Source organism: Rhea pennata, chromosome 1 (genome assembly GCF_028389875.1).
Source record: "Rhea pennata isolate bPtePen1 chromosome 1, bPtePen1.pri, whole genome shotgun sequence".
In the NCBI taxonomy this organism is placed as follows: Eukaryota; Metazoa; Chordata; class Aves; order Rheiformes; family Rheidae; genus Rhea; species Rhea pennata.
Window position 1 is genome coordinate 149,830,128 of NC_084663.1, and position 24,560 is coordinate 149,854,687.

At 40.5% G+C, this 24,560-nt stretch overlaps 1 protein-coding gene across 3 annotated transcripts in view; it reads right to left on the reverse strand.

Moving 5' to 3' along the window:
* Positions 1–24,560, reverse strand: part of FHL2 (four and a half LIM domains 2) — a 44,411-nt gene that overhangs the window by 14,442 nt on the left and 5,409 nt on the right. Inside the window, exons 2-4 of one of the 3 annotated variants that reach the window (XM_062601631.1) lie at positions 20,858–21,024; positions 19,872–20,057; positions 358–540 (exon numbers count right to left, since the gene is read on the reverse strand). In XM_062601631.1, the coding sequence (XP_062457615.1) occupies positions 358–513 (156 nt within the window). In that variant the 5' untranslated portion in view covers positions 514–540; positions 19,872–20,057; positions 20,858–21,024. Of the gene's footprint in view, positions 1–357; positions 541–19,660; positions 19,733–19,871; positions 20,058–20,857; positions 21,025–24,560 lie in introns of those variants that run through there. The other 2 variants (XM_062601632.1, XM_062601630.1) reach the window with 2 other exon arrangements.

Genomic DNA, 24,560 nt, shown 5'->3' on the forward strand with positions numbered 1-24,560 from the left:
TAGCCAAAGGTCCTGATAACTCATGACAATCTTCCCTGTGTCTTAGCTTACAGTCTTAGCTGTATGCAAAGCAGGCAGACCAAATTAACAAACATTTGAAAATTTGTTCCTCAGCTGCTCCCTGAGAGGTGCTAAGTACCATCTGTTCCCATTGGTTCCCCAAAAGTGTCTAGCATTTAGAGGATCAAATCATTCCTTCATCCTGTTAGTGAATAAGATGTTAGAGGATAAGCACTTTCCACATAGAGGCCTTCCTGTTTGTGCCCTAGAGTATGAAGACAGGTGCTCAGAGCTAAGGGATGATGTATTCAGACTACTCTGTCAAGATTTCTGTAACAAGACATAAATCCAGCATACCTTGCAATCAGCACCTATGGGTTTTTTACATTCCTCGCAGGTGTTGGAGTAAAGGCTTTCATAACATTTCACGCAGTAGGGACTGTCCTCTCTCAGGATATATTTCTTACCAAACAAGGACTCTTTGCAGTACTGACAGTCAAAGCGTTCAGTCATGGTGGTGTTTGGAGTCCAGCTATCCTGCTGCAAAGACAAAAGCAGTTTCAATTCCAGCTTGTCACATAGTACTTCCATTTCAATTCAACTTTCAGTCAGATAAATCAGCACAACAGGAAAAAACTGGGCTATAAACTTTGCAGTGCTGGATGAAGATGGTAACCCATCTACTTTAGCCATCAGTGACCTATCTTTTACAAGAGCCAGTACTGGAGACCAAAGAGTAAATGAATAAAACCTGATTGTGCGGAATTTGCATTGGATGCATAAGGAGTATAAATTTTAATCTACAGCCCCCAAAGTGAGGAACTACCTCTGTAGCTAACAGAGAAAGCCAGGCACCTTCAGGTGATGAGCCAGCATGCCTCAGGAAGGAGCAACATTTCTCCCGTAAGGAGAGATGAAGGTTTGCATTGCTGGTAGGCTTTAGCTATATACAGGTAATCAGGCACCACTGGGTGTACTGGACACAGATGAGAGCCAGCTACCCTGGTGCAGGTGAATTTCAAATAATGTTTATGGAAAGGGAAAAGCAACTAGAAGAAAAAACAGCAAAAAATGTATCCACTTCTCTGAAACACGGACACTTGCTATTTGCTCCCTTTGTGTTCTGAATCTCCAGGGTTTTCTGGGCGCACACACAAGCAACAATGATACAAATACCTTTGATTACTTGCCTGAATGTTTATTATTGCCTGAGACAATTTATTTTGTGTCTGGGTTTCAGCAGAGACATCAGTATTTTTCTTTTCTAAGGCTTGCAGTGTGTGTTACACCGCAATCTTCTCAGCAACTATAGCAGGAGCAGGGCATAGCTGCCTCCTGATGAAGTGGCATTTCCCAGATGGAGTGTGCTCTACCTGCATTCCATGATCTTTACTGCTTGCCTGGTCTGATCTCTGCTTTAAGCCAGATTTGATCTATAAAACCTTAAATACTTTGAGTACTAATGGCTTAAGTGGCTACCTCTGTCTTTCACACCCATATGACATTTACAGCAGCTGCAGTCTTTCTGCCAACTTCAGCCCTCTGTTTGAAACAAAAAGTGGTTACTTGCTTAGTGTTCTTGGCAAAGGTTCCTTGATTCTGGAGTTTGTCCTCTTGCTTTGGCTGCAGGAGTTGCCCTCAGGGCATTCTGAAATTCTCAGTTCCTTTCCAAGGTTTCAATTTCTGTTATTTTCTTGTATTCCCAGTAGCTGGAGTTTGGTTAAGGATTTAGGGCACTCTGAAGGGGAAGAGTTTGCACTGCTAGCCTATGTACCATATTTATACTTCCCATGAGAGAGCTAGAGAGAACTTACTTTCATTCAAGGAGGTATAATGTAGGCAGACCAGTATAAATTGGTTTTTGTATGCATGACTGGAGCAGAGAGGACTGATAACGTTGTCGAAATAGTCATTATGCAGGACAGAAATCTGTAGCTTTTTCTCAGGCCTTATTAGACTTTTTTTTTTTTTTTTTTTTCAAACAATAGGATTTGGTTGCACAGTCAATTTCAAGTATTACAAAGATGAAGTGTGAGTAGAGGCTGTTAACAAACTTGCACCTTTCACCTTTCTTCAAAACTGTTTTTTCCAGCCCTTATTTAGAAGTAGACATGTGATATCAAGGAGTGAAAAATTTCTCTGTGATTGAGATGTGTAAACCCCCAAAACATAAAGTGTGATTCCTTTGAAGGTTTGTATCATTTCTGTCCATCATTAAAAGGCAGTTAAATGCAAAATATAGAAGTGGTTTGTGATCGAAAGCAAGGATTCTTCCTGCAGAACTGGGTGCCCTAGTGCCTTTGTTACAGGGGGCTTCTTCTCAAGTGTCGTTATTTTTTTGTATTTTCTTTATAGGAGCAGAGGCAAGCATTACTTAACAGTCACTGCCACTATTTTATAAAATACAATGACACTTGTCCCCATATCCTGAAAGGGGTCTGATTTTGTTAAATGTTCTCTAAGACTGTCACACTGGATTGAGCTCCTTTTATAGCAAGGAGAGATGGACCTCATTTCTATGTCCCAATCAGATGTAGGGGGAAGCTCTGCTCTGTGAAGACACTAAGGGGGCAATTCTGGACAGGGTTAGAAGCACAGCTCCAGTAACCTGGGAAATTAAAAGATGAGAAGGAAATTTTTTCCCTGATCTACATTTTAAAGTTAGTTACCTGAACTTTCACTGGATTTGGCACCAATTTCATACCAATATTTCTTAAAGTTAGAGATTCAAGTCTATGTGATTTCATTCAGAAAGTTAGAATCCAGAGTGAAGTATCCTCAAATTCCAGGCAGTTCAAATCTGAGTGTGGGATTCAGTCTCACTATCCACTAATGATATTTTCATGTTATTTAATTTTTTCTTTCTTCTTCGAAGGGAAGAAATTAAATGTAAAATAATCACAGGTCTTCCTAGTGAAGAATTAGGAGGAATGTCAAATGAATCACTTCACTGTTGTCTTAAAAAAAAAAGGAAAATCATAGTGAGCAGCGTTGGTTTTGCCTACTACTTAGTGGGTGTGGTCCTTTACATTACTAGTCACTTGGTTCATGATATATGCAAAAACCATGCTTAGCTTTAGTACAGGTTTTATGCATTGCTTTGAGCTTAAAAGCCCCAAAGATTTTCGTAGTTATGAATTGACACAAAACACAATGCAGCCTCCTTGACATTAATCTATTTCTTTCTTTTCTGTTTGATATTTGTTGACTGTAAGCTTTGTGGAGCCAGAGACTCGCCCTGTTTACACCTTTGTGGTACAACAAGGTCTTTAGATTTCATCACAGTGGTCATTTTATATGTATGCTGGTTCAGACTGCTCCTAGCATTATCATAAGAAATTGCTTTCTGCCACAGAGTCTCCCTCCTACAACATTAGACACCTCAAAGAAAACATCTTTCCATTTCATACCCAGAAGAGAAGTTAAAGCTTATTCCAAATGTTAGCACTACCCAGATGGTGTCTTTCAGGAAGTAAGAACTGTTACAAAAATTACTGAAAAATAAGTAGTTGCCTAACTTTAAAATTATGCTTATTTTCCTCTTCTTTCCCTCTCCTCTCAAACAGACTCATTTTACTAGAAGTAATTACTGAAGTTATCATACTACCTCATATATATTAGGACTGATAATGGTTTTAAGAAATCATCTAGTGTTCCCCCATCCCATTCCAGTACTGACTATGGAAGAAGGGACTGTCTGCCCTAATCTTGTCTGCTTTTTCCAGCTACGTTTTCAAACCTATTAAGGGATGTTCTGTGCATCTCTTAATTTCAATACCCCTGTTAGGGAGTTGATGAACACTGAAAAGTAAAGACTCACTCACACCCACAGACACACTTGAGAGAGAAAAGAAAAAGCAAGGAGAAATTGTCTACGAAAGGTAGGAATCAAATTTTATTTAGCAAAAGGAAGCTCCTGTGTCTTATTCTAATGGTACATGGAAATACAGAATTAAACCTCTGTAGAAGTGATTTGGTATTGAACTCAGTGGGGGTAGGGCTTTACCTATGTCCTGAGAGCAGGATGTTCTGCTTGACACCTGCACAGGAAATAAAAGTTCTTTGGAGAGCCCCAGCTTCCCCCGACATATACACACACGTCTCCCGTGTGACTTTTTTTCCAAAATAACTGTGCACATGGAGAATTCTTCTATCTGTTTATTTTACTTCCCCGAGAAAGGAAGATGTTTGTCTGGCAACTCTAGTGACATAAGCCATGCAGGTCTAGAGCATTTGGAAACAATTTATGCTTATGTTCCAAAGGCTAAAATACAGATTTATGATGTCCTTTGCAACTGTGAGCTAGCAGATCAAACTATGCTCCTCTTTCTGGCAAAAGGTGATTATTTTCCTGTAACTTAGCAGCTACTGCCACATTCATTATCTGTCATCTTATTGAAGAAACTGCAAGCCATTATTCTGGGAGCTAATCATTTTTCCAATCAAAGACATGATGCCATGCAAGGGGAAAAAAAATCTAATTTCTTTTTAATGTACTTCAGGAAGAGAAGAAATCACCATTTGCCAGGAGCACTGCCAAGGAAAAAAAAGTGATAAAATATAGTCAGAATTCACCTGAATTTCAGTGCTTGCAACTGAGCTAGAAGAGGTGCAAACCACAAACACCCAAAGCAGTCCTATATGCACCAGGTTTAGGTTTGCATGAATGTGTTAAGACACTGTAGCCCTCTTTCTTTGGCTGTTCAGGTGTAGCTTATGTTCTGCTTCATGGGATGCATGCCAGTAGACACTCTGATGGTGGAAATGAGAGAGGAAAGGAACTCTGAGTTCTTGGAGTCTAGCTGGCTGGCAGGCAGATGTAGCATCTTTATGTTACTTTAGTGCCTGATCCTCCAGGGGACTATGTTAGCTGGTGTGCTCTGGGCCAAGGAGAGCCAAGCCAGGTCCTGCCAGGTGAGAGGTCTGCAGAACCTGTCAAAAGGTTAGTCTCAGTTCAGCATCAAAACCCCTAAATGGCTCAGAAAGGAGACCACAGATATTTAGGAAGGAGTCTTGGTTCTCTGCTTATGGTGGGGAACAGTAGCACTCCTGTAGCTTTGACTCAGCATTGTGTCTGTATTTTCACAATTAATTTGCTATATGGAATTTATGGCAATTAACTTTCCCTGTTTCCAGGGTCAGGGAGTATCTCTTTGATTCCTTTTCTCCTCAGGCACTTAACACTTTTCAGTTCTCCTGATATGATTAATTCTACAAAGCCGCTGAAAAGTGCCACTAGAGCTGAGACAAGGGGATGGAGTTGAGCTTCTAGTGCAGAGAGGGCACCTGGGCTTTGCTGCTTGTCAAGCTACTGAAGACAGGAGAAAGGAGCAGTCCTGTGCTGGGCCTTCTAGTGTCAGCACTGACCCCACACCTCCCCTGGGCAGCAGGCGTGAGGGGGATGTTGCAGGGGTTATCTGTAACTAGCTGTGGCTCATCTCAGCCTTCCTCCCTAACTGGGGAGGGAGAGGAAGTTGGACTCCTCTGGAAGCTGATGCAGAACAACCACTTCTCTCTACACTGACCGCAGAGACTTATCTTGTTAAGCTAAGTTGGTCAACACAAAAAGCTAAGATATACAAAAAGTATATCTGGCTCCTGTCTGGATTGCACAGTCAGCCTACCGTGAATTGGAAAGCATGCTATTTAACAGGAAGTGTTTCTTACGTGAGAAGGTTTAGGTTTCTAATGTGCCTAGCTAAAGTAATCCCAGTTATAGTAATGGAGAAGCGACAGTCCAGCTGTGGCTTCCATGTAGCTTGCTATGTTTGGCAATCAACAAGGATCTGCTTCGGTTTAGAGTTTTTCCAGTAGTTGCTACAGATGCCACTGAAGAGATGAGCACTGATACCTTGACAGTGTGTCCCACACAATTTACACTATGATTTTCTGAGGTTGGTATTGAAATGAATAGAGGATATATGGTTTTACAAACATTCCTTTATAGCTTTCAAATACAAGAGGAGCCTATTTAAATAACAAGGAGCATGACTCTTAAATCGATCATAGCACAAAAAAGCACAATTAAAGCTGAAAGACTTGTTCTTATTTTCTGTTTTAAAGCCACTTGAAACAAGTGTCTGTCTTGTGGAATAAACAAAGACTTACTCAAAAGAAAGAGGTCAAATACTTGCCATTACTTAAGCACAGAAAGGCATTTCTAAAAAGAGCATTTTAACAGACGTTGGAAGGTGATAGAGGATAAAAGTGTTATGAGATTAATAAAAAATATTGTTATTTCCATCTCTACCTTGTGGAAATAATGTGTATGCCAGATAACTGCAGGGACTAAACACCAGTGGAGATATAGAGGGAGGGATTTTTTTTTTTTTTCCAATAAGGGAATTGCCTATTGATAGCAATGCAACTAATCCCAGGGAAATCAGACCCAGGATAAAAATATCTAGAAAACTTCAACTGCTACCATAGAGGGAAATATCCAAATTCTCCTGTAGTTTTGAAATCCTGCATAACTTGGCCTAGGACACAGAAATAGAAGAGCGTCCCAAACACTGTCTGTTTTCTTCTGTCTGGAAAGGCTAGAAGCAAAGCTGGTAGGATGCTATGGAGGAAGAATGCTCTGCTGTTTGTCCAGGCCTTTAGCAAAGCAGCTCTAGGTCTTTCTGTCTGTTATGGTTTACAGAGACAAGACCCCAAGAGCCCCTTCTGTCTAAGATGGCGAGTGTGGTGCTTTGGAGGATCAATTAATGTACGTCTTTCAGTAGCTGTATAAAGCTACTGTGTCAGTAGGCGCCTCAGCACTGTGAGGAATCTAGACTTCTCTGTTTCTGCACCTTCAGCTTTCCAAAACAGGACAAAAGAAGATAGTTAAACCTTATATGTGTCCACTGGGCTGGGCTCATCCTGGGAAAACAGACTGATTACCTCCTGGATGAAAAACAGTTTGGTCCAATTCGTTTGTTGAGTTGGAGCAAAGAGAACAGCTGTTAATGTTAAGTCAAAATATTTATGGTGCATAAGAGACTTAGGAGTGAACACAGAAAGACAAAAGAAGCCTGGGGACAAGGATGTAGACAAACTTTTTGTGGAGAGATCCCTTTAACCTTAGAGCAAAGAAGGTGCACTATAGAGACACACTGCATAATGTGCAGTATAGGAGGAAGAATTGGTAAGAGGTGGGACCATGGACTCTGGAGAGAGCACTGGTCTAAGTCCCAGGAATGCTTCAGAGTAATGACAGAACAGGGCTAGGGAAATGGTTACAACTATTTTACAGTTTTATTTAACTTACTGCTCTTATTGTGCAAGATAAAGTAAAGAGTGGTAGGTTTTGAACCCTTTTGCCAGTGTTTGCCCAAGGTCTAAAACTTCTGCTTGACAACAAAAAAGCAGCCCTAGGGCTTGTTATACTAAGACAGATATACTTACAACTTTAAAGTTGCAAATTTGCTGTGAAAGGGAGAGACATTAATCCTTATGTCAGTGCTGCACTCCTTACATTCCTCTTACTATGTATTACTGTATATTCAGCAAATACTTGGCAGTCTAGTTAGTATTACACAATGTAATACACAAAGGTAAGTGAAAATAAATGAAATTATTATCATAATTTTTCACCTGCGTATTTTGATATTCAGCCTTAAAAGAAACCTCTGGTGGCTTCTAATCCAACTATATATATAGAAAGAGCTAATTAGTATTGTTGAAATATTAATGCTTCAGTGGTTGTCAATGTATCAAAGATTTATTTCAATGAAACCTGTCATTATCCTGCCATTTCACACTCTCACTTGGGATGAATCTGCATGACAAATAACTGTGCATATGCAAATGAAAAATTAAAGTTGCACAATTAAAATTAATCAGTCTAAAATGCAAATTATGAGTTCTCCAATCTCTGAAGTTGTGCCCCAGTGAGGGAAGGTGACTGCCTGGATCACTATCCTATCCAGAGCTTCTCTGAAGATGCTGTGGACCTATTTATCCAGCAAAAGAAGGGTGAGCTTCAGATCAGGTTGTAACTAAACTGTGGGATTCTGGAAAGAGTGGCAGTGTACTGGCCAGCAACAAAAGGCATTAATTTAGTTTTCAGCCTCATTTGCATAGAGAAGATGACATTTCCTTTAGCTGACAGTGTTAACATTTATCTAGTCCTTAAGTTCTGTATCTCCTGAAACCTGTAAGGTGAGGATAACAGGATAAGAGCAGATAAGAGACTGCTTGGCTCTCAAGGCTCAATGCAGTAGTGAGCTAGAACAGGAATCACTGCTGTGAATATAGGTCTTTACAGACTTCTTTCCTTCTTTCTTTTCTTTTTGGATGAAATCGTGAATTTGCAGTGTAATACAGCAGAAACTGTCACCAGACCTTACAGTATTAGAAGCTGTACTTTGCCACCAAATCTGCTTTTTATGCTCATGATTTTTTATGCATCCTGATAAACATGATGGGAACCTGGAGGACCATGTTGCTAGTTCTGCCTGAATGTGAGGAGGAATTTCTTCACTGTGAGAGTGACGGAGCACTGGCACAGGTTGCCCAGAGAGGTTGTGGAGTCTCCTTCTCTGGAGATACTCAAAGCCCGCCTGGATGCAACCCTGTCTAACATGTTCTAGCTGACCTTGCTTGAGCAGAGAGGTTGGACTAGATGATCTCCAGAGGTCCCTTCCAACCCTACCAATTCTATGATTCTGTGATTCTATGATTCTATATGATTCAAGGAGCTGCCTGAAGTTTTTGTAAAATGTCCACCATTCTTATGTGTCCTAGTTGGGAGTTCTGGTGTCTATCTGTATGGATAGCAAAGATGTGATTTCAGGGAATGGTACCTCGACTTCCCTAGACTTCCTTAAGAAGTTTCTTATTTTATTATTTTAATTTGAAACCAGGGCCTTATCTATATCTAGATCCTTTAGCTGAGAACCTCAATTGCGTGCTCTTCAAGGTGGGAGCTTTTAGTATACAAACAGTTTCTGACACAGCTATGTGATAGCTGTGGTGTCATAAAAATAATGATTATCTGCTATAAAAAAATATATTTTTGTAGTGAATATGTGCTGCCTGCATGTGTAGTGCTGTCAGTTCTCTTAGGAACACATTCTGCAAAAACAAGAATGTTCTACCCCAGCATTTCTGTCACCTCGGGATCTGCTAGGCTTTCTCAGAAGACTTCCAGAACTGGTGCTTCTCCCAGGCCTTCTCTGTCAAATGGAGATATCAGGTATGAACCCTAGATATGAATTTGCAGCAAGAGTAGCTTGTGTCCTTTCAGCTACCCCATTCACCTCAACCACATGTTGTTTCTCAGCCCAAAGGATATCCCCAAAGATATCTATATTATGGCCAGTATAAAACATAGTTTTATTGGTGCTCTAGTCAGATTTGGGATATAGACAGAAGTCCCACTATCTCAAATGGTTGGAACTGAGTTTTCAATAAATCTATGGCTTAGTAGTCTTTTTTAATTATTTTTTTCAGATTTTGTCAATATACACAGGCTATACTGATAGAGCAATTTTTAGAGTTGATCCTTTCCCCCAGTTATATGTGCAGGGACAGAAAATTAGCAGCCATTTTTATAAAATTAAAAAAATATAAAGAATATTTTTCTGTCTCCCAAATCCAAATACCTGAAGCATTTTGAATGATCACCATTTAGCTGATAAAAGGCGCAGAAGATTTTAGCTAGAAAGCAGGGCACTCCATAAATGTATGAACAGATGAATACAGATGAAAACAGGAATCAAAACAGAAACTGAATGGCAGCCTCAGTTATAGCATTCCTTTACAGCTGGATGCACGTTAGGATCTAATAATACACGGTATTCTCTTGGTACTTTTAGGACAATTCCTATTTAAGACAGTGAACAGATATGTATAGCCAACAACAAATGTTATAACTGGTGACCTTGAATGTAACAATCAATCAGCAATCTTAGTTAATATACTTCTAGATAGGAGTCAGGGGAGTAGCAACAACAAAATGACTGCTTCCAGTATATAGATTTTATTAGGTTTGCCTTCTTGTGATTATGTCTCTGTATGCAGCAAGGCTCAAATCTGTGGGTCATCTACTGAACTAAATAAAAGCTGCATCTCTTTAGAGATGCAGAAAGTTTAGTACAAGCATTAATGCAGACCATGAAAGTTAGTATTACCTCTGTTATGTACACAGAGAATCTATGATAGATTCATACATGAAGGACCTAGGTTATTGTGGCTGCACACACATACACATAGAGGGAAGCATGAAAGGAAGGAATTCAGGGCTATTTATTGGGATTCGTGTTCTAATTTAATCTCTCCATGTAAAAATAAGAAATATGAGGCTGATGGCTCCCTCTTTTCCTGTACAAAATCTCTCCCTCGTGTCTGCTTGCAAATAGGAAAGGCTACCTTTGTTTCATGTGCATCTGCTCTTGCTACCGTGCAAAATTCATCCTTTGTTGAGCAGGAAGTGTGTGCATAAGTGTAAGAAATCTAAGACCCAAGCTTTTACTTTTTATGACCTTCCCAGTGGATTGCATACACAGTACAATACTGTCATTAAAAATAGTTAGAAGTGAAATGACCCAGTGCCTCATCAGCTCGCTGATGTGTCGCTTATGGACGGACCCGCAGCAATTATTGCTTCAATAAGAAATTCATCTTTTTGTCCTCTTCACAACCCTCGCTGTGTGCTCGGGAGAAAGGGGGACCAGCAACTGCTCTCCCTGCATCCATATCCAGCAACCCACAGGGGCATTAAATATCCCCGTCCCTCTCTCTGTCTGCACCTTTTGTTTAAAGCAATACCTTCAAAGATACATTCTGTGGGTCCTGGGGAGGGAGGGAGGAAGAAAAGGGATATTTACTTACAGAGCAGTAGCAGGCAGTTAATGTCACCTCCTGGACCAAGGACAGGGGGTCACATCCATTAATAAGTGTGTAAAGAGCTCAGTGGCCTGCTTGCAGAGGAGAGCTGTACAGCTAGCCAGGGCTTTCTAGTGCCTGTGAAGAGCAGCTCTCCTGATTTCAGCTCTGCAGTCAGTGTTGTGTAGAAACAGGCTGCTGCCTTCCTCAGCCTAGTGAAACCCCTCTGTATCATTTTACCATATAAGGAGACAAAAGCATCCAAGACACTCATTCTTTTAGGCTCTCTGCAGCTGGCACTCGACACTTTCTCTCTTCCAAGGGTGTAGATACTCCCCCCTCCTAAACATGCTGTCTTTGTTGGACCCCTTCCTAAAATAAGACTCCCCCCTCCTCCAGCCTTTGTTTTCCTAAACCCCTGATGCTTATTAATAATGTAGCTTTGCTAAATCCGAGGGCTCAGGGTTTACAGAAGGAAAGGTTTTACAGCGGCTCAAGCACAAACATTTCTAAGTCGCTTCACCTGGCTGAGAAAATAAAGTTCCTGGTTGCAATTGGTATGAGGCTTTATTTGCCTTGGTTATTTAGCCTGCTGTGATTTAGCCCCTTGCCCAGGGAAGGGTGAAACAAGCTCTCTCCCCTCTTCTTCATGGAGAGGTGCATGTTTTTACCAGGAGCAAGTGTGAAGGCTTTTCTTTATAAGTATTCAGAGCCCGTTCATGCTTCTCCCCACCCTTCTCTTTTTCCAAGTCCCCCATAGTGAGGAGGAAAAAGAAGAAAAGCAAGGGAAATTAATGAAACCAAAAAAAGCCTTGTGTAAAAGAAAGCCAGAGGAACAGATTGTTTCAGCACATGCTCAGGACCCACTGGAGAGCCCTGCCAGTGGGCACATGTTAAAGAGAAGGGGGAAGCATTAATTCTCCTATAACCAGGAACTAATTTTACTGCTACAAAATCCAATTTTATATATCGACCATTCTAGCAGAAACACATTCTTAAACAAAACAGTGAGGGTCCTGGGAAACCTTCTAGAGGGAAGAATTGGGATCTGAAGCACATGGGAAAGGTTTTCTCTCTGCCTTTTGTGGGGTAGAGTGGGGAGGCAATTCAATTTGGTAATTGATGTATGTGTAATGTTGATGTCTGCCAAAAGGAGGTATGTTAGATTGAATGCTTTCAACCTTGAGAAAAGCTAGTAGGATAAAAATGTAAAGCCCGTTAGCCTGAGATATTGCTGCTGTTATTTTGCATCCAGATGGAACAAAATTATCCAATGTCCTTTTGTGCTGGACATTGGGTCTTGGTACCTGTCTGGGCAGTGGTGCAGATATGTGTGGTGGTTTGCTAAGTGGTTCTCCAGGAAAAAGCCTTATTCCAGAATGCTGCCCTCTAGTCACTGTCCCCTGGTACACCCAGATGGTTTCAGATTTGGAACTGAGATGAAATGTGTTAGTCAGTCTCAGCTCTACTTAAAATCTACCCAAAGCCTGTGCGGGTACAGACACAGTAAAATGATAGGTAAGGGCCTAGTTCTTACGTCAGGAGTAAAGCTTCAGCCCTTAGCGTTGCATTTAAAAAACACAGGCATTGTGCCCTGGAGGGCAGACTGTGGATGTATGTGGGACTACAGAGTTTGATTCCTGGGCAGTTAAAGCTCATTTAAATCACAGCTGCTGCAGTCTGCAGCCACACATCCCTGGCTCCTCCCTTATATTGATGCTGGTACTGGAAGACGAGCTCAATCAGCAAGTTAGTGGTTTTCAGAGTGCCCTGGAGCTGCCCTGGAGCTGCACCTGTGTCCTGGGAGAGCTGCTGGTTTTGTTTCCAGCTCTGTTGCAGGCTTGCCGGAAGCTCTTGGACAAGACATTGCATTTTTTTTTTTTTGTTCTTCTCTTTCACCATCTATAAATAGAGAGCTCAGGACAGCTGAAATCCTGTGTGAGGTGATACGAAATTTGTATATGCAGAGGACAACATAATACAGAATATTAATAATAATGCTTCTTTCTTATTATGTTAAACTATCACATAGTGATAACAGTAACGATTACTTTCCATCTTAGTTACAGTTCTTACCTCAGCTCTAATTTAAAAATGCCTGTAAAAAAGAAAGATGGGCCCCAAAGGTGATTAGATTCCTAGATTAGATTCCCAGATTAGAAATTAGTTTACTTTCAGGCCCTTCTAAAACAAAATAAGTATTCCTAACATGATATTTTTTTTTTTTTTCTATTTCCATGATATGTTCATTTCCCTATCCATTGGGAGCCACCACAGCACCTATGTCAGAGATCTTCTGATCAGACCTGCTGGAATACAGTACAGCGTTGTCCGCAGTTCTGAGTTAGAATATATGCTGGCTCTAGCTGAAGTCATTTTACTTAACTCTCTGGGGCCATGGGTTGCCCTTACATGGATAAGATCGTTTTTGTCATTTCGGATTTAATCTAATGTCCATGAGTCCTGGAAGGCAGAATAGCATCTCCCAATTCATAAGCTGATGATTTGTGGTGTTGTGGGCTCACTAGTGGACCCAATGCTCAGCAGCCACCCCACAACGGGATATAGCTCTGCAACTGGTAAGTGCAAGTTACCAAGCAGTTCCTCATCCCATGATGTGGAGTGTGCATTGTATCAAACAATACTAAGGATTACAGGGAAGCCTCTGACCTCTTATCACCTTTTGGTTGGTCCAACCCTGCTAACACCAGCTTTTTTTCTGACAGGCAAACATTTTTCGGTGACTGGCAAAACCTGCACACCCGCTTTTCCACGAGCATCAAATCAATAAGATACCAAACTTCCTTACTTCTTCTACTTCCCCCCTACACTTTATTTTCCAGTCAGGAAATGTATTGTAAGTTCTCCCTGACACACAACTGGTTGTTGAGAAAGATTTTTACATTATTCCTTTGTACTGACTGTCATTTGCCACTTGTGATGAGATGCCAAGTAATCTATATACAACCCTTCAGTGAAAAAGAAAAAGAGAGAGAGAGATCAGTGTTTCCAAGTTCTTTGGATTAGAATCGCTTCCTCATCTCCCAGCAAGAAGTGACTCTTCCAGGATTTATACCATTTGATGCTTTTAAAATTTCTTTCTCCCCTATTTCAGCATCCATGACCATCTGTGTCCTTGGGCACTTTCTCTGCTTTATTCTCGTGTGTGCATGGCCCTATGTTATATCTCACAAATTGCCCCATCTATCACCCCCTCACAGGAAGCAAAGGGAACAGCTCAAGCTCTGTCTTCAGGGTAAAGCTTGAAAGAGAGTTGCTGCTTTTACTGGCAGACCACACCAATCCTCCCAGCTCAGCAAAGTGCTGAAATGGGGTTTAAATGTAAGCGGGGTTTTTCTGCTTCCATCAGCCAGAGCTAGCATAGTTTCTCTAGCTAACTGAGCTATACAGGGACATCTGTTGTTTATTATATTGGGTGCAGACCTTGCTGACGCTGCATCCCTGGGGCAGGTTACCATTATGGGTTGGAGACCCATCTGAGGTTTTCACAACATGTCTGGGAACAGGGTGTCTCCCTGCCCTGTGAGGGAGGAAGCTGGTGGAAGGGCACCTCCAGGCCTGAGCTGAGCATGGGGAGATGGGGAGGAAGGGGTAGGAGCTTCTCCTTGCGAGGAAGTTTGGATGGCCCATTTTCTTCTTTCCCCCCTCCCCACATCATTGGTTTTCTGAGCAGCCCAGAACAGATCAGACATCCTGAAGGCTTCAGAGGAAACATTGGAATGAAAACAGTGGGCAATATTTCTAAAAAGGAGCCTAAATTTAGAGTTAAAAAATATAAGTACCATTCAGTGCCATCCTGTGATTTAGAAACGTATCATATGGCTTTTATATACCTTGTATATGTAGCATTTAGGTCACATATATTGCTTCTTTTTTTCAGCAGTTTGTGTATTTTAACAGATTGAATTTTGACATGGAGAAAGCCATACTTCACATATGGGAAACAGAATGGAAAAAAGTACAATTCTCATACTAGGACTTCTCAATGATTTTACTAATCCTTCAGAAATCTCATTTCAGCTACTGGGCTGATGCCCAAATAACTACCGACCATCTAAGCACTTATCTCTTTTTCTGACTGAAGAGATTCAACAAAAAAATAGTGAAAAGGAAAAAAATGACTGGGAGTGGAATATTTTCCCCAGTTTGAGTCAGAGAAATCTCATGTCTCTGAAGGGGAAGGGAAGATGGAAAGCTACACTTTAGAATTTGAAAATTGCTAAACTACTGATTGATTTCACTCACTACTATTTTATCCTGGAATCTATTACATTACTTTATCAGAATTCAACAAGTCCCTTTCTGATGCTGGAGCCTGTGTAATACAAGCTTCCATTGAACATGAGAGAGTCCATTTAGGAGAACTGCTATTTTTGGCACTACTACTTAGGAAGTAATATACACTCATGCAAACACTGCATTTTAGTTCATTAAACCTAAAATAACAGCAAGGCAGTATTAAGTCCCAACTAGGATATTTTCAGATATGTAGTTTTCTCCAAGCATATCAGGAATATGCAAAGTATAAGTAGATTTGTTTTAGTGTATGTTTTATGTCCCTATTCAGTCTCCCAGCCACATCTCTTTCTGTAATATTCTGATCTTCTTTTCTTCCTGTAAGATGGCTTAGGGACTCAAGTAGAAATATGCTGCAAGTAAGAAGTGTTAAGAGTTTCACAGACTCCAGTGAAGAAGTAACAGATACCTTTGGACAAGCCATTAAATCTAATTCAGTTAAGGCATTTAGGGAACTTCACATGAACTACAAATCTGTCTGTTTTGGTTTGATGCAAAACTTCTAGGAGGGTGCAATGTAAGAAGCTTAATATTTTAGAAATTCTTAGCTGATCTGAAAAAAAAATGTTTCTGTGTTTGCTCTCTTAATGTCTTTGAATAGTTTCCAAATACAGTCTTTTAACCTTTTTCATCAGGGAATTTAGATAAAGGTGGCAAGGCTCAGTAGCACTGAAGAACTTTTATTTCTACATAGGATAAAGTTCCCTCACTTTAGAATATTTTAAATTCAATATCAACTAGTTCCTCAGAAGGCTTCAATACTGTCACCTGACAGCTAAGCTACATAACATTGACACAAATTCAGGGCTAATTCTGTAACAGAATGATCTGGAATGGTGCTGAAAACTGTCTGGACTGTTACAGTCAGTTCGGGCAAAAGTTTTGTTCAGTTTTTCAAGAAGTTAATCTGGGCATTCATTTGCATCCAGTTAGCCCTAGTTCCATTCACAGTAATCTGCTTCCTGGAAAAAGTTGTCTAAAAGCAAATGTGGCAGTGTGACACCAGTCAACATGCAGTTTGCAGTTATCTATGTGATTACCCCTATGCCTCTATCTCCATGCACAACTGAGGTGTAAAGACGATTTGTAGTGGATAACATAGGCAGAAAGACAGCTATATCCTCACTGCTTGAGGTTTCTCCATCTCATCAATGGTGACAAACATTGATGGACAGAGGGGTGTGAATTGTGGAGATCATAGAGGAGAAGAGCAGTGTTGCTTGTGGAAAGGTGGGGACAGAGCACACCAGAGGCAGCTTCAAGGAGCAAACCAGGTTTTTAAGGAATTGGTATCAGAAATCTCTCTTGATGATACTTGAGTTTCAGCAGTTTTGAAAGGCTGAAGCATCACAGTTCCTTCACTGGGCAAATAGTATTGTCATAAGAGACATCCCAAGACCGCATGGATTCAAAGGAGGCCGTAAGAGCCATTGCAGTGTAAAGGAAGCCAGCTGAATGTTTCCCAAGCAGCACGTGTTCTGCGCTGTGCCAGAGGGCCAGCCTAGAGAGACCCTGGCTGGGATGCTGTGCAAGTGAAGAAAAAATTCAAAGAGTTGCAATGAAGGGGGACAGAAAGCAAGAATTCTCTGATATTTAATATAATCATTCTTCCTTTCCTATTTTTCTCGCTATTGTTTCTCTTCCCCTACTAGGGAATGGATGGTGCCTCTACTTTTAAGGAAATGAGAGTGAAACACTGTGATATTTTCCATCCTCACCCTTCTTTGGACTGATTGAACAAATTGGTGCAGATGTGGCAAAATAATGTATCTAAAGAAAAAATGAGCCATGACAGAGTTAATCTTTTCACCTGAGGTGTTCCACTTCACCATGAAGGAGTAAAAAGAGAGTCAGAAGTTCTTCTTAGCATTGCAGTTTGACTCCTCATAGCTCTAAGCATTCCCTCAAACCCCTCAAATCCATAGTTTGTTCATCTGTAACCAGATGAACAAGTCCAGTGGCGCATTTTTGGAAATGCCTAGAGAGCCAGAGACTGGAGTTTCTGAAAAGAGCTGAGCAGTCTTTGGAAATGATAATCCTTCTAACACTAGAGACAAAACAAGACTTGAATATAAACTCTGATATTACAGCTAGGAATGGGCATAACAAGACATGAATATAAATTCTGACATTACAGCTAGGGATGAGTGTTTTGGTGGGAAAAGAAAGATGAAATACTCATACCCATCAGACAGCATCAACTGGGCTTTATTAGGCAGTCTTAAAAATGAGGATGAGAAAGTAGGCTTGTTTTCTGCTTTGACCCCTAGTGTATTCTTTCCATATGTGGTAAATCCATATCCAGGTAATAGTACAGACACATGTGGAGAAACTGTTGCCTCTTTCCTTTCCTGTGAGTTCAGCTCAATTGCCATGGTGGGCACCTAGTATGACAGACGGCAAGAGGCTTTTGGGTTTCCTACCACTGTGGATGGAACATGAGCTGCCAAATTACTGCAGAGTTTGCGGTAATTATTGTTTTTTCAAGCTGGCAAATACTACCCTTAAGAGTTATTTATTTTAGTATAATCATGATTTATAGTTCCCTGCTTCAGACACATGAAACAAGCACACTATGATTGGTCCAAATCCTAATCACTCTTTATGTTTGATAGCACAAGTGACATGCAATTCTATACAAAATAACTCACACAGCTATGTATTCCCTTCAGTGTCCCCAGCATACTTCAATGTTTCTAGGCAAAATCCCCATTCCAGAATCCTCTACCACCACTCCATCACTGTTCATGATTTCTCCTCCAAAACCTTTCATCTATGTGAATAATTTCCTTCTGCTCCTCCGAACGTTTTTGCTGCTTGCATTCCTGACATCTTTCATAACCCCTCTAGAAATAGCCAACAGCAACCTTTGTAGCTGCCATTTCCCATTATCAGGCAACCAGCATGCGAGGGAGCTTCTGAGCAAACTGAAGCTCATAAAACTGAACAGTTGGCAAACACCTCAAGAGCTCATCTATTTCATTCCCAAGGCAGGATCAACAATGTCTGTCTCATTCCTGGCAAATCTTTGTCTAACCTGCCTTGCAAGATTCAAGTTAAGACTCTGCAACCTCAGCAATCTCCAAAGCCAAAGGAAAATAAGTTGTGTCAATCCAACTTAGAGGTGAAAAGGCAGAAAGAAAGCAAACCAACCAAATTCAGACTAGAGTTTTCAGTCTAACATGAATGCCTGTAAAGGCTAATATCAGACAGAACCTATAAACTGTACATATTCAGATTATGCCATAGCAATATAAGAATGGTAGAACAGAATGGTTCTTCTAACCCATTTTCCTCAGAGTCAAATTGTTTGGGGAATAAAATGAGAATAGCTTCCAACCACTTGTGGCTCAGGATTTCTAGACCTGAAGACAGTGTCCATACTGAATATCACTTCCGTATACTTGTCCAGTTACTTCCTGATCCCATGAAAACTTTAATATTCACATGTAGTATTTAGTTTTCCTGTAACAGGGAGTTGTCTGTGCTGTTGAAGAACCATCTCCTTATGTTTGTTTTGAACATATTATCTGCTAAGTTCCTTTGATGCCTCCTAGTTCTTACATTTGAAGAGAAAACAAGCAACTGATCCTTATTCACACTCTCTAAGTGCCTCTCAGCCATTTCTTTCCCAGGCTGGAGAATCCCAGCCTGCCTAGTCACTCTTGGTATGGAAGCTACTCCGTATGTTTTATCGTCCTTCCTTCAACTTTTTTCAATATGACTGTTTACTTTTTCAGAGGCAGTGACCAGAAATTTAACATTCAGTTTACTTTCTTAGCTACTATTGAGCATTGAAGAGATGTTTTCATAAACTTACATACACCCCATGTTTCACTCTCAGGTGGTCAGCCCAGAGTCATTATTTTATAGGTAAAGTTATATTTTTCCCCAAGTGCACTGCTTTGTTTATCTACATGCAGTTTAAGATGCTATTCCAGTGCCCAACCGTTCCATCTCCTTCTGTTCTTCAGTCTTTGTAGAGTTCCACTATTAATCTCCCTTTACTGCATAATCTACCCATTTATCTTTTATGCAATCCATGCAAAGATCTTCCCTCTTATCCTGTGGATGCTTATGTGTTTTTAAGTGCACTTAGTTGAATAAGTATTGAATAAGTGGTAGAGGCACAAGCAGATGCTGCCAACCAAACATCTCCCATATCTGCATGAATCTTATCTTCTTACAGGAACCACATGGATTTATGAAGCGTGATTTCCCTATACAAAGCTGTATCACACTTTCCCATGTGTCATATTTATCTATCTTCTTATCTGGCACACTAGTTTTTTCTAAATATATCAGGTTTACCTGGGTGTAATTCCTCCAATCTCCTTTGGAACCATTTTTAAAAGCTGGCATTACATTAGCTACTTGCAGGTGCTCAGTTCTAAGCCTGTTTTAAATAAGAAGCTATACACTACACTTACTTCAACTATTTCATTCTTGAGTCCCTTTAGATCTCTTGGGTGAGCACCATCTGGTTTTAACATTTTCTTCCTATTCATTTTGTTTATTATTTGCTTCATACCTCTTCTACAGACACTTGAAATAGATCATCTGATGATCCCCATAAGGAAGTGCCATGAAACCTCTCCAAGTTCTCCACAGTGAATACAGGAGCAAAAAAAAAAAAAAAAAAAAAAAAAAAAAAAAAAACAGTTATTCTGCTACAGCTTTCTTTTCCCTTTTATGCCTTGGTTATCTATTAGTCCTGTCATTCCCCAAATCATTCAGCTTACCTTGAGTTCAGAAGAAGTACGCAGATGAAGAAACACTTCCCAGATTGCTTCAGAAGGTTAGTATTTTGATGGAAGTAGAAACAGTCCCCCTCTCCATTTTGAATATGACTGGGGACAACCTGCTTTGCACAAAGATCTTGCTGTACAGCTACAGTTATTTTTCTGCTCAGCCACTGTTTGTATATTCTGCACATAAAGATAGAAAGTCTGAGACGGAGGCTCAGACATATATTATGATTAAAAATATGAGCTTAGGTTGTGCACTTTGAAGTAGAGTCCTTGCTGTTGATCCTGTTAGCTCTTTGCTTTCTTTGAACTCTCTAAATGCTCAGGCCCTTTAAATATTAGGATTAGAGCAATCATTTTGATGCTGATGTGAATGTTCATGTCTAACACTTCTCACAGAGCTGAAAAAATATACCATTCATTATCGGCCTGATTGATAGACATATGGATTGTGTTTGTCCCTGTTAAGTGTGTATGCACACGGGGGTCTAGTGAGTTGCTGTCTTAATGTGAATGAAATTCAAATGTTATGAGTAAAATGAAATAAAGGGTTTTGTGACAATGGCACATCTTGATGATGTGTCTCAGGCTGAAGGATAAGTGATTTTTAAAAAAATTATTAGAGAGAAGTCAGAAGTCACATTATGAAGCAATGCCAATCCTTTAATTCAACGCTAATATCTAATGGTAAAATCAAAAGGGTCCTTGCTGAGTTGCTGCAATACTGATGTCTTACCAAACTGTGAAACAGGTGGGAGCATCACAGCTAAAAAACAGTTAGAGTTTGTCTAGAATAGTAGGAATTAGTCTAGAAATTGTTTTTTCATACTCCACTGAAGTTGCATCTGTGCCTTCAGCATGGACATACCCTGAGACATGGTCTGTTTGAGTAACTTCCCCAAAGTGGCATATGTTGTCAGTGGCTGCCAGGAGAAGAGTCAGGACACCTACGACCCGGCTGGGGGCTCTGTTTCACACACCTGCACTGCTGGACTGGCTGGTTACTTTCCAGAGAGGTGGTCTGCCCTCATGTTGGCTCTTCCTTATATCCAGAAGTATTTTCAGAAATCCAGACTCCAGTTTTGCGAGGAAGTGTTCTTAAGACTTGGACGTCCAGAAAAAACAAGGGGAAGGGACTTGCTTGTTTCTGTAAGCAGACACAACACTGACAGACAGTGGAAACTACCCTTGCAGGAAAGGGCAAAGGAAAACATGTTAGGAAAGCAGACCATTAAGTTTGGCTGTCTGCTTCTCTTCTGCAGCCATGCCCAGGCTGCAGTCTCCTAGTTTTCTATTTACGTATCTCTTGAACCCAGAGTAGTTTGCTATTTCTTTTATTAAGCTGCACACTTACTCTATATTTGAATTTGCAAGTACAGGAGAAAAGGGTGGACAGAAAACACAGTTATATGTACTTGGGCAGGAATCCAAGTTAAAAATCTGTTCACAAGTCCTTTTCTAGCAGCCAGCACAACTCCCTGCATAACCAGTCCCTAATCCCTTCCAGACATGATGAGTTGGCCTGGCCTGTGCTGTTCATGTGCTAGGTCTCTGCTAACTCAGCCATTTTGGTTAGGCAAATATGGAAACAACTGCAAAAAGTAAGCAACCAGGAGGGGTGGCAGACTGCAATAGGAAGTGATGATAACAGGGGGAAGAATGGCTGGAATGAAAGAAAACCTGTGCCCATACCCTAGTGATCCCTACGGTTCTAGTTAGGTGCTCTTGCTTGTGGTGGTGGGAGTGAACAAACCAGCCATTGCACCCCATTGTACATACTGCTGCAGACACCTGGAAGTGGAGTGAGGCCTGCTGAGAAGAAAAAGACTGGTGAACCAACTGGCCTCACACACTGCAACCTTCTGCCTATGCCAATGACAGAGTGGTCTTCTCACGGTGACTGTGTTGTCTGCCTTGCTGACCTCTCTGCTCTCTGTGGCTGCAGCTGTGCCAGAAGACCTCGTTGGCCCAGACATGGAAAATGATGATCTACACTGTTCAATCATGAGTGCAACCCCTGGCCTGTTTGTGCCCCAAACCAACTACCACTCCTGGGCATGGCTCAAGGGCTGGCATGCACTAAGGACTGCGCCTAATAGGCAGGGTGGATGTGGTCATCTTGTTTCGTGTGGCACGACAATGTAACTGTACAGACACACTGTGCCATGCTAGTTGGCCTCAGGGCTAATCTTTTGTTATAAAACAAAATATTGAGACAAAGCTAACCAAGAGAAAAATGGTAATGAATCAGTTCTATCTACTTTCCATAAGAATGTCCTTAGAAAGCCATTCCTGAGATTGCTAGGGTTTGGTTGCTCTGGTTTATTCCTTCATCTCATCCACCATTTGTTCCTCAGGGCCAGGAGAAGGCCTTTTTTGACCTACTCACAACCCTTTTTCTTGAAGCTTCTGTTGCTTGCGGTTCTGTGACCCTTTGGTCTTCAGACCTGGTCAAGCCTGGATGTGAGATCATTGAAAGAGACCGTTCTGCTCTTTGCTTTTCAGATGTATACAGGAATATCGACATACAGAAGCATTGGGTTGTTCGCTTCTATCCACTTCAAGCGCTTTCTGAATAGAAGACTTTGTCTTTTTATGGAGCACATCACATACTATGTTCATATAATTTTGTCCATATAATCATACCCTCTGTTTAGCCACGGTATTTCAAAGCAACAAAAATTATGTCCTCAAAGAGTAATTGCATTAATAAATTATATCCTCCTTAGGTTATGTATGAAGCTGCAAGCTATTGAACTGCCAGAGTTAAGTGAGGTGACACTATGAATAGCACTATGGCTTTATTTAAAGTTGCAGTCCACTCATAAAATTGAATATTATTAGAGTGAAACTGAAGAATGCTTCTGCAGGCAAAACTGGAGTCCTCATTCAGAGTGAAACTATTTCTGAAGCTGATGAGATTTTGGGGTGAAGTGTAAAACAATTTTAAAATGAATGATCTTGGTTTAAATCTTGATAAGAGATTCCAAACAGCTTCTATGCTGGATTATTTATAATTATTGAATATTTTCTCTTTGATTGCCTCACTAACATACTTACAAAAGCATCTTCCACTAGTAAGAGTAAGTTCTGTTCTCATATTGACTTCTCTATGGAGGACTGAGAACAGAATGATGCTAGCCTGGTGGCGTGGGTGTAACTGAAGGCACCTATTTCTATTCTCGGTTGTAGTTCATGGTCCAGAACATAAGTAGTGTGATACTCAGATCCAGGATGAATTGAAGAATCATCCAAAATCCATTTTTTTGGATATACTGAGCTGTAAGCATGGAGATTTGGTAAGCCATGTAGCTTGTATAGTTGCTTTTCAGTAGAGCACTGTGTCTTCAGTTTGAGTATACTGGAAATCGTCAAACCTGTGAGTAGGAATATGAAGGAGCAGCAACCTTTGGAAGGTTATCTTTGTCTTTAGAAGGGGACAAAGCCAATGCAGTATGTTAAAATCAAAAGCCTATACTAGAAATGTTAGTCATGTGGCTTATTTTCCATGCTTTTGTTTCAAATCACATTTTACTTATTTTAAGAAGTGATCAGTCTGAAATGAAAGACTCCAGTCCAGTGTCCCAGCTGACCATTTTCCACTGCTACCACAGTCACACTGATGTTTTTGGGAAGCAGTTCAATAAAAATAATTAAAAGCATAGGTCTAACTCATTGCATCAGGTCAGGAAAGTACCAATCATCCTGCAAAACCTCTTCTCTCCATTCAAGACTTCTACAAAGGAACTGTTAATGTTTCCATCACAATCTCCAATTTTTCAGAGATATTTACACAAAAATGTGCATTGGATTGAAAAATTTTCAAGTAGTATTGGCTGAAAACACTATTGGACTATAGTCATTGCAAATTTTAAAATAAATTTGTGTCTCTCCTTCTGAGGATATTTTTTTAAACTTAGTGATTAAAAATGTTATTTGCAGTTTGTCTAGTTTTTCAATTATTTCCCTTTTGTTTTAGCTTGTGAATAGTTCACAAACATTTTTAAAGACTCTGGTCTTTGCAGAGAGAAGGCATGAAGTACAGCCCACAGAAATGGATACAATGGCAGTTTTCAGGAGGTGATCCCCTGCCTAAAGGACATTTCACTGAGTCAGCTTGCTCACTTCTTGTGTCAGGGAGCAAACAACACGTGCTGCTTTCTGTCATTAGCAGCTTGAACTACATGCCCAAGGCAACTGAGCGGAGAGCATTTTCATAGTCATTATCAATCTTGTGAATCATACAGATTCCCAAACACGGGCCTGTGGTTAACAGGGCTATAGGTGTAAGAGGAAAGCTTACCTAGAGGTCCTAAATTTGTTACAGCATGTTTTAGCTTTACTATGTCTGAGAAGAATTATGTCATTTTCTGCCTGCATGTAACTGGGCTAATGAAATGAATGGTCTAGCAAACCATCACCTGCTCCAGAGTTTCTGTTTCTCTTCTGTAACCCATCATTCCTAAATAATCTCTCTCGTGCCTTTTTATTTTGAAAAGCCAAGCAAAGTAATTTCTGCAGATCTGTTACAGCCCCACCAAGCTGAGAGGAAAAATTCCATTAAATTTCCTGGGAGGAAAAATTCCTTTAAAAATATATCCGCTTCCTACACAGAAGCACTTTCTATTCATCTCCTTCCTATGCTTTGTGTCCCACTTTGCCATCTGGAGGTAGATTTTAAAG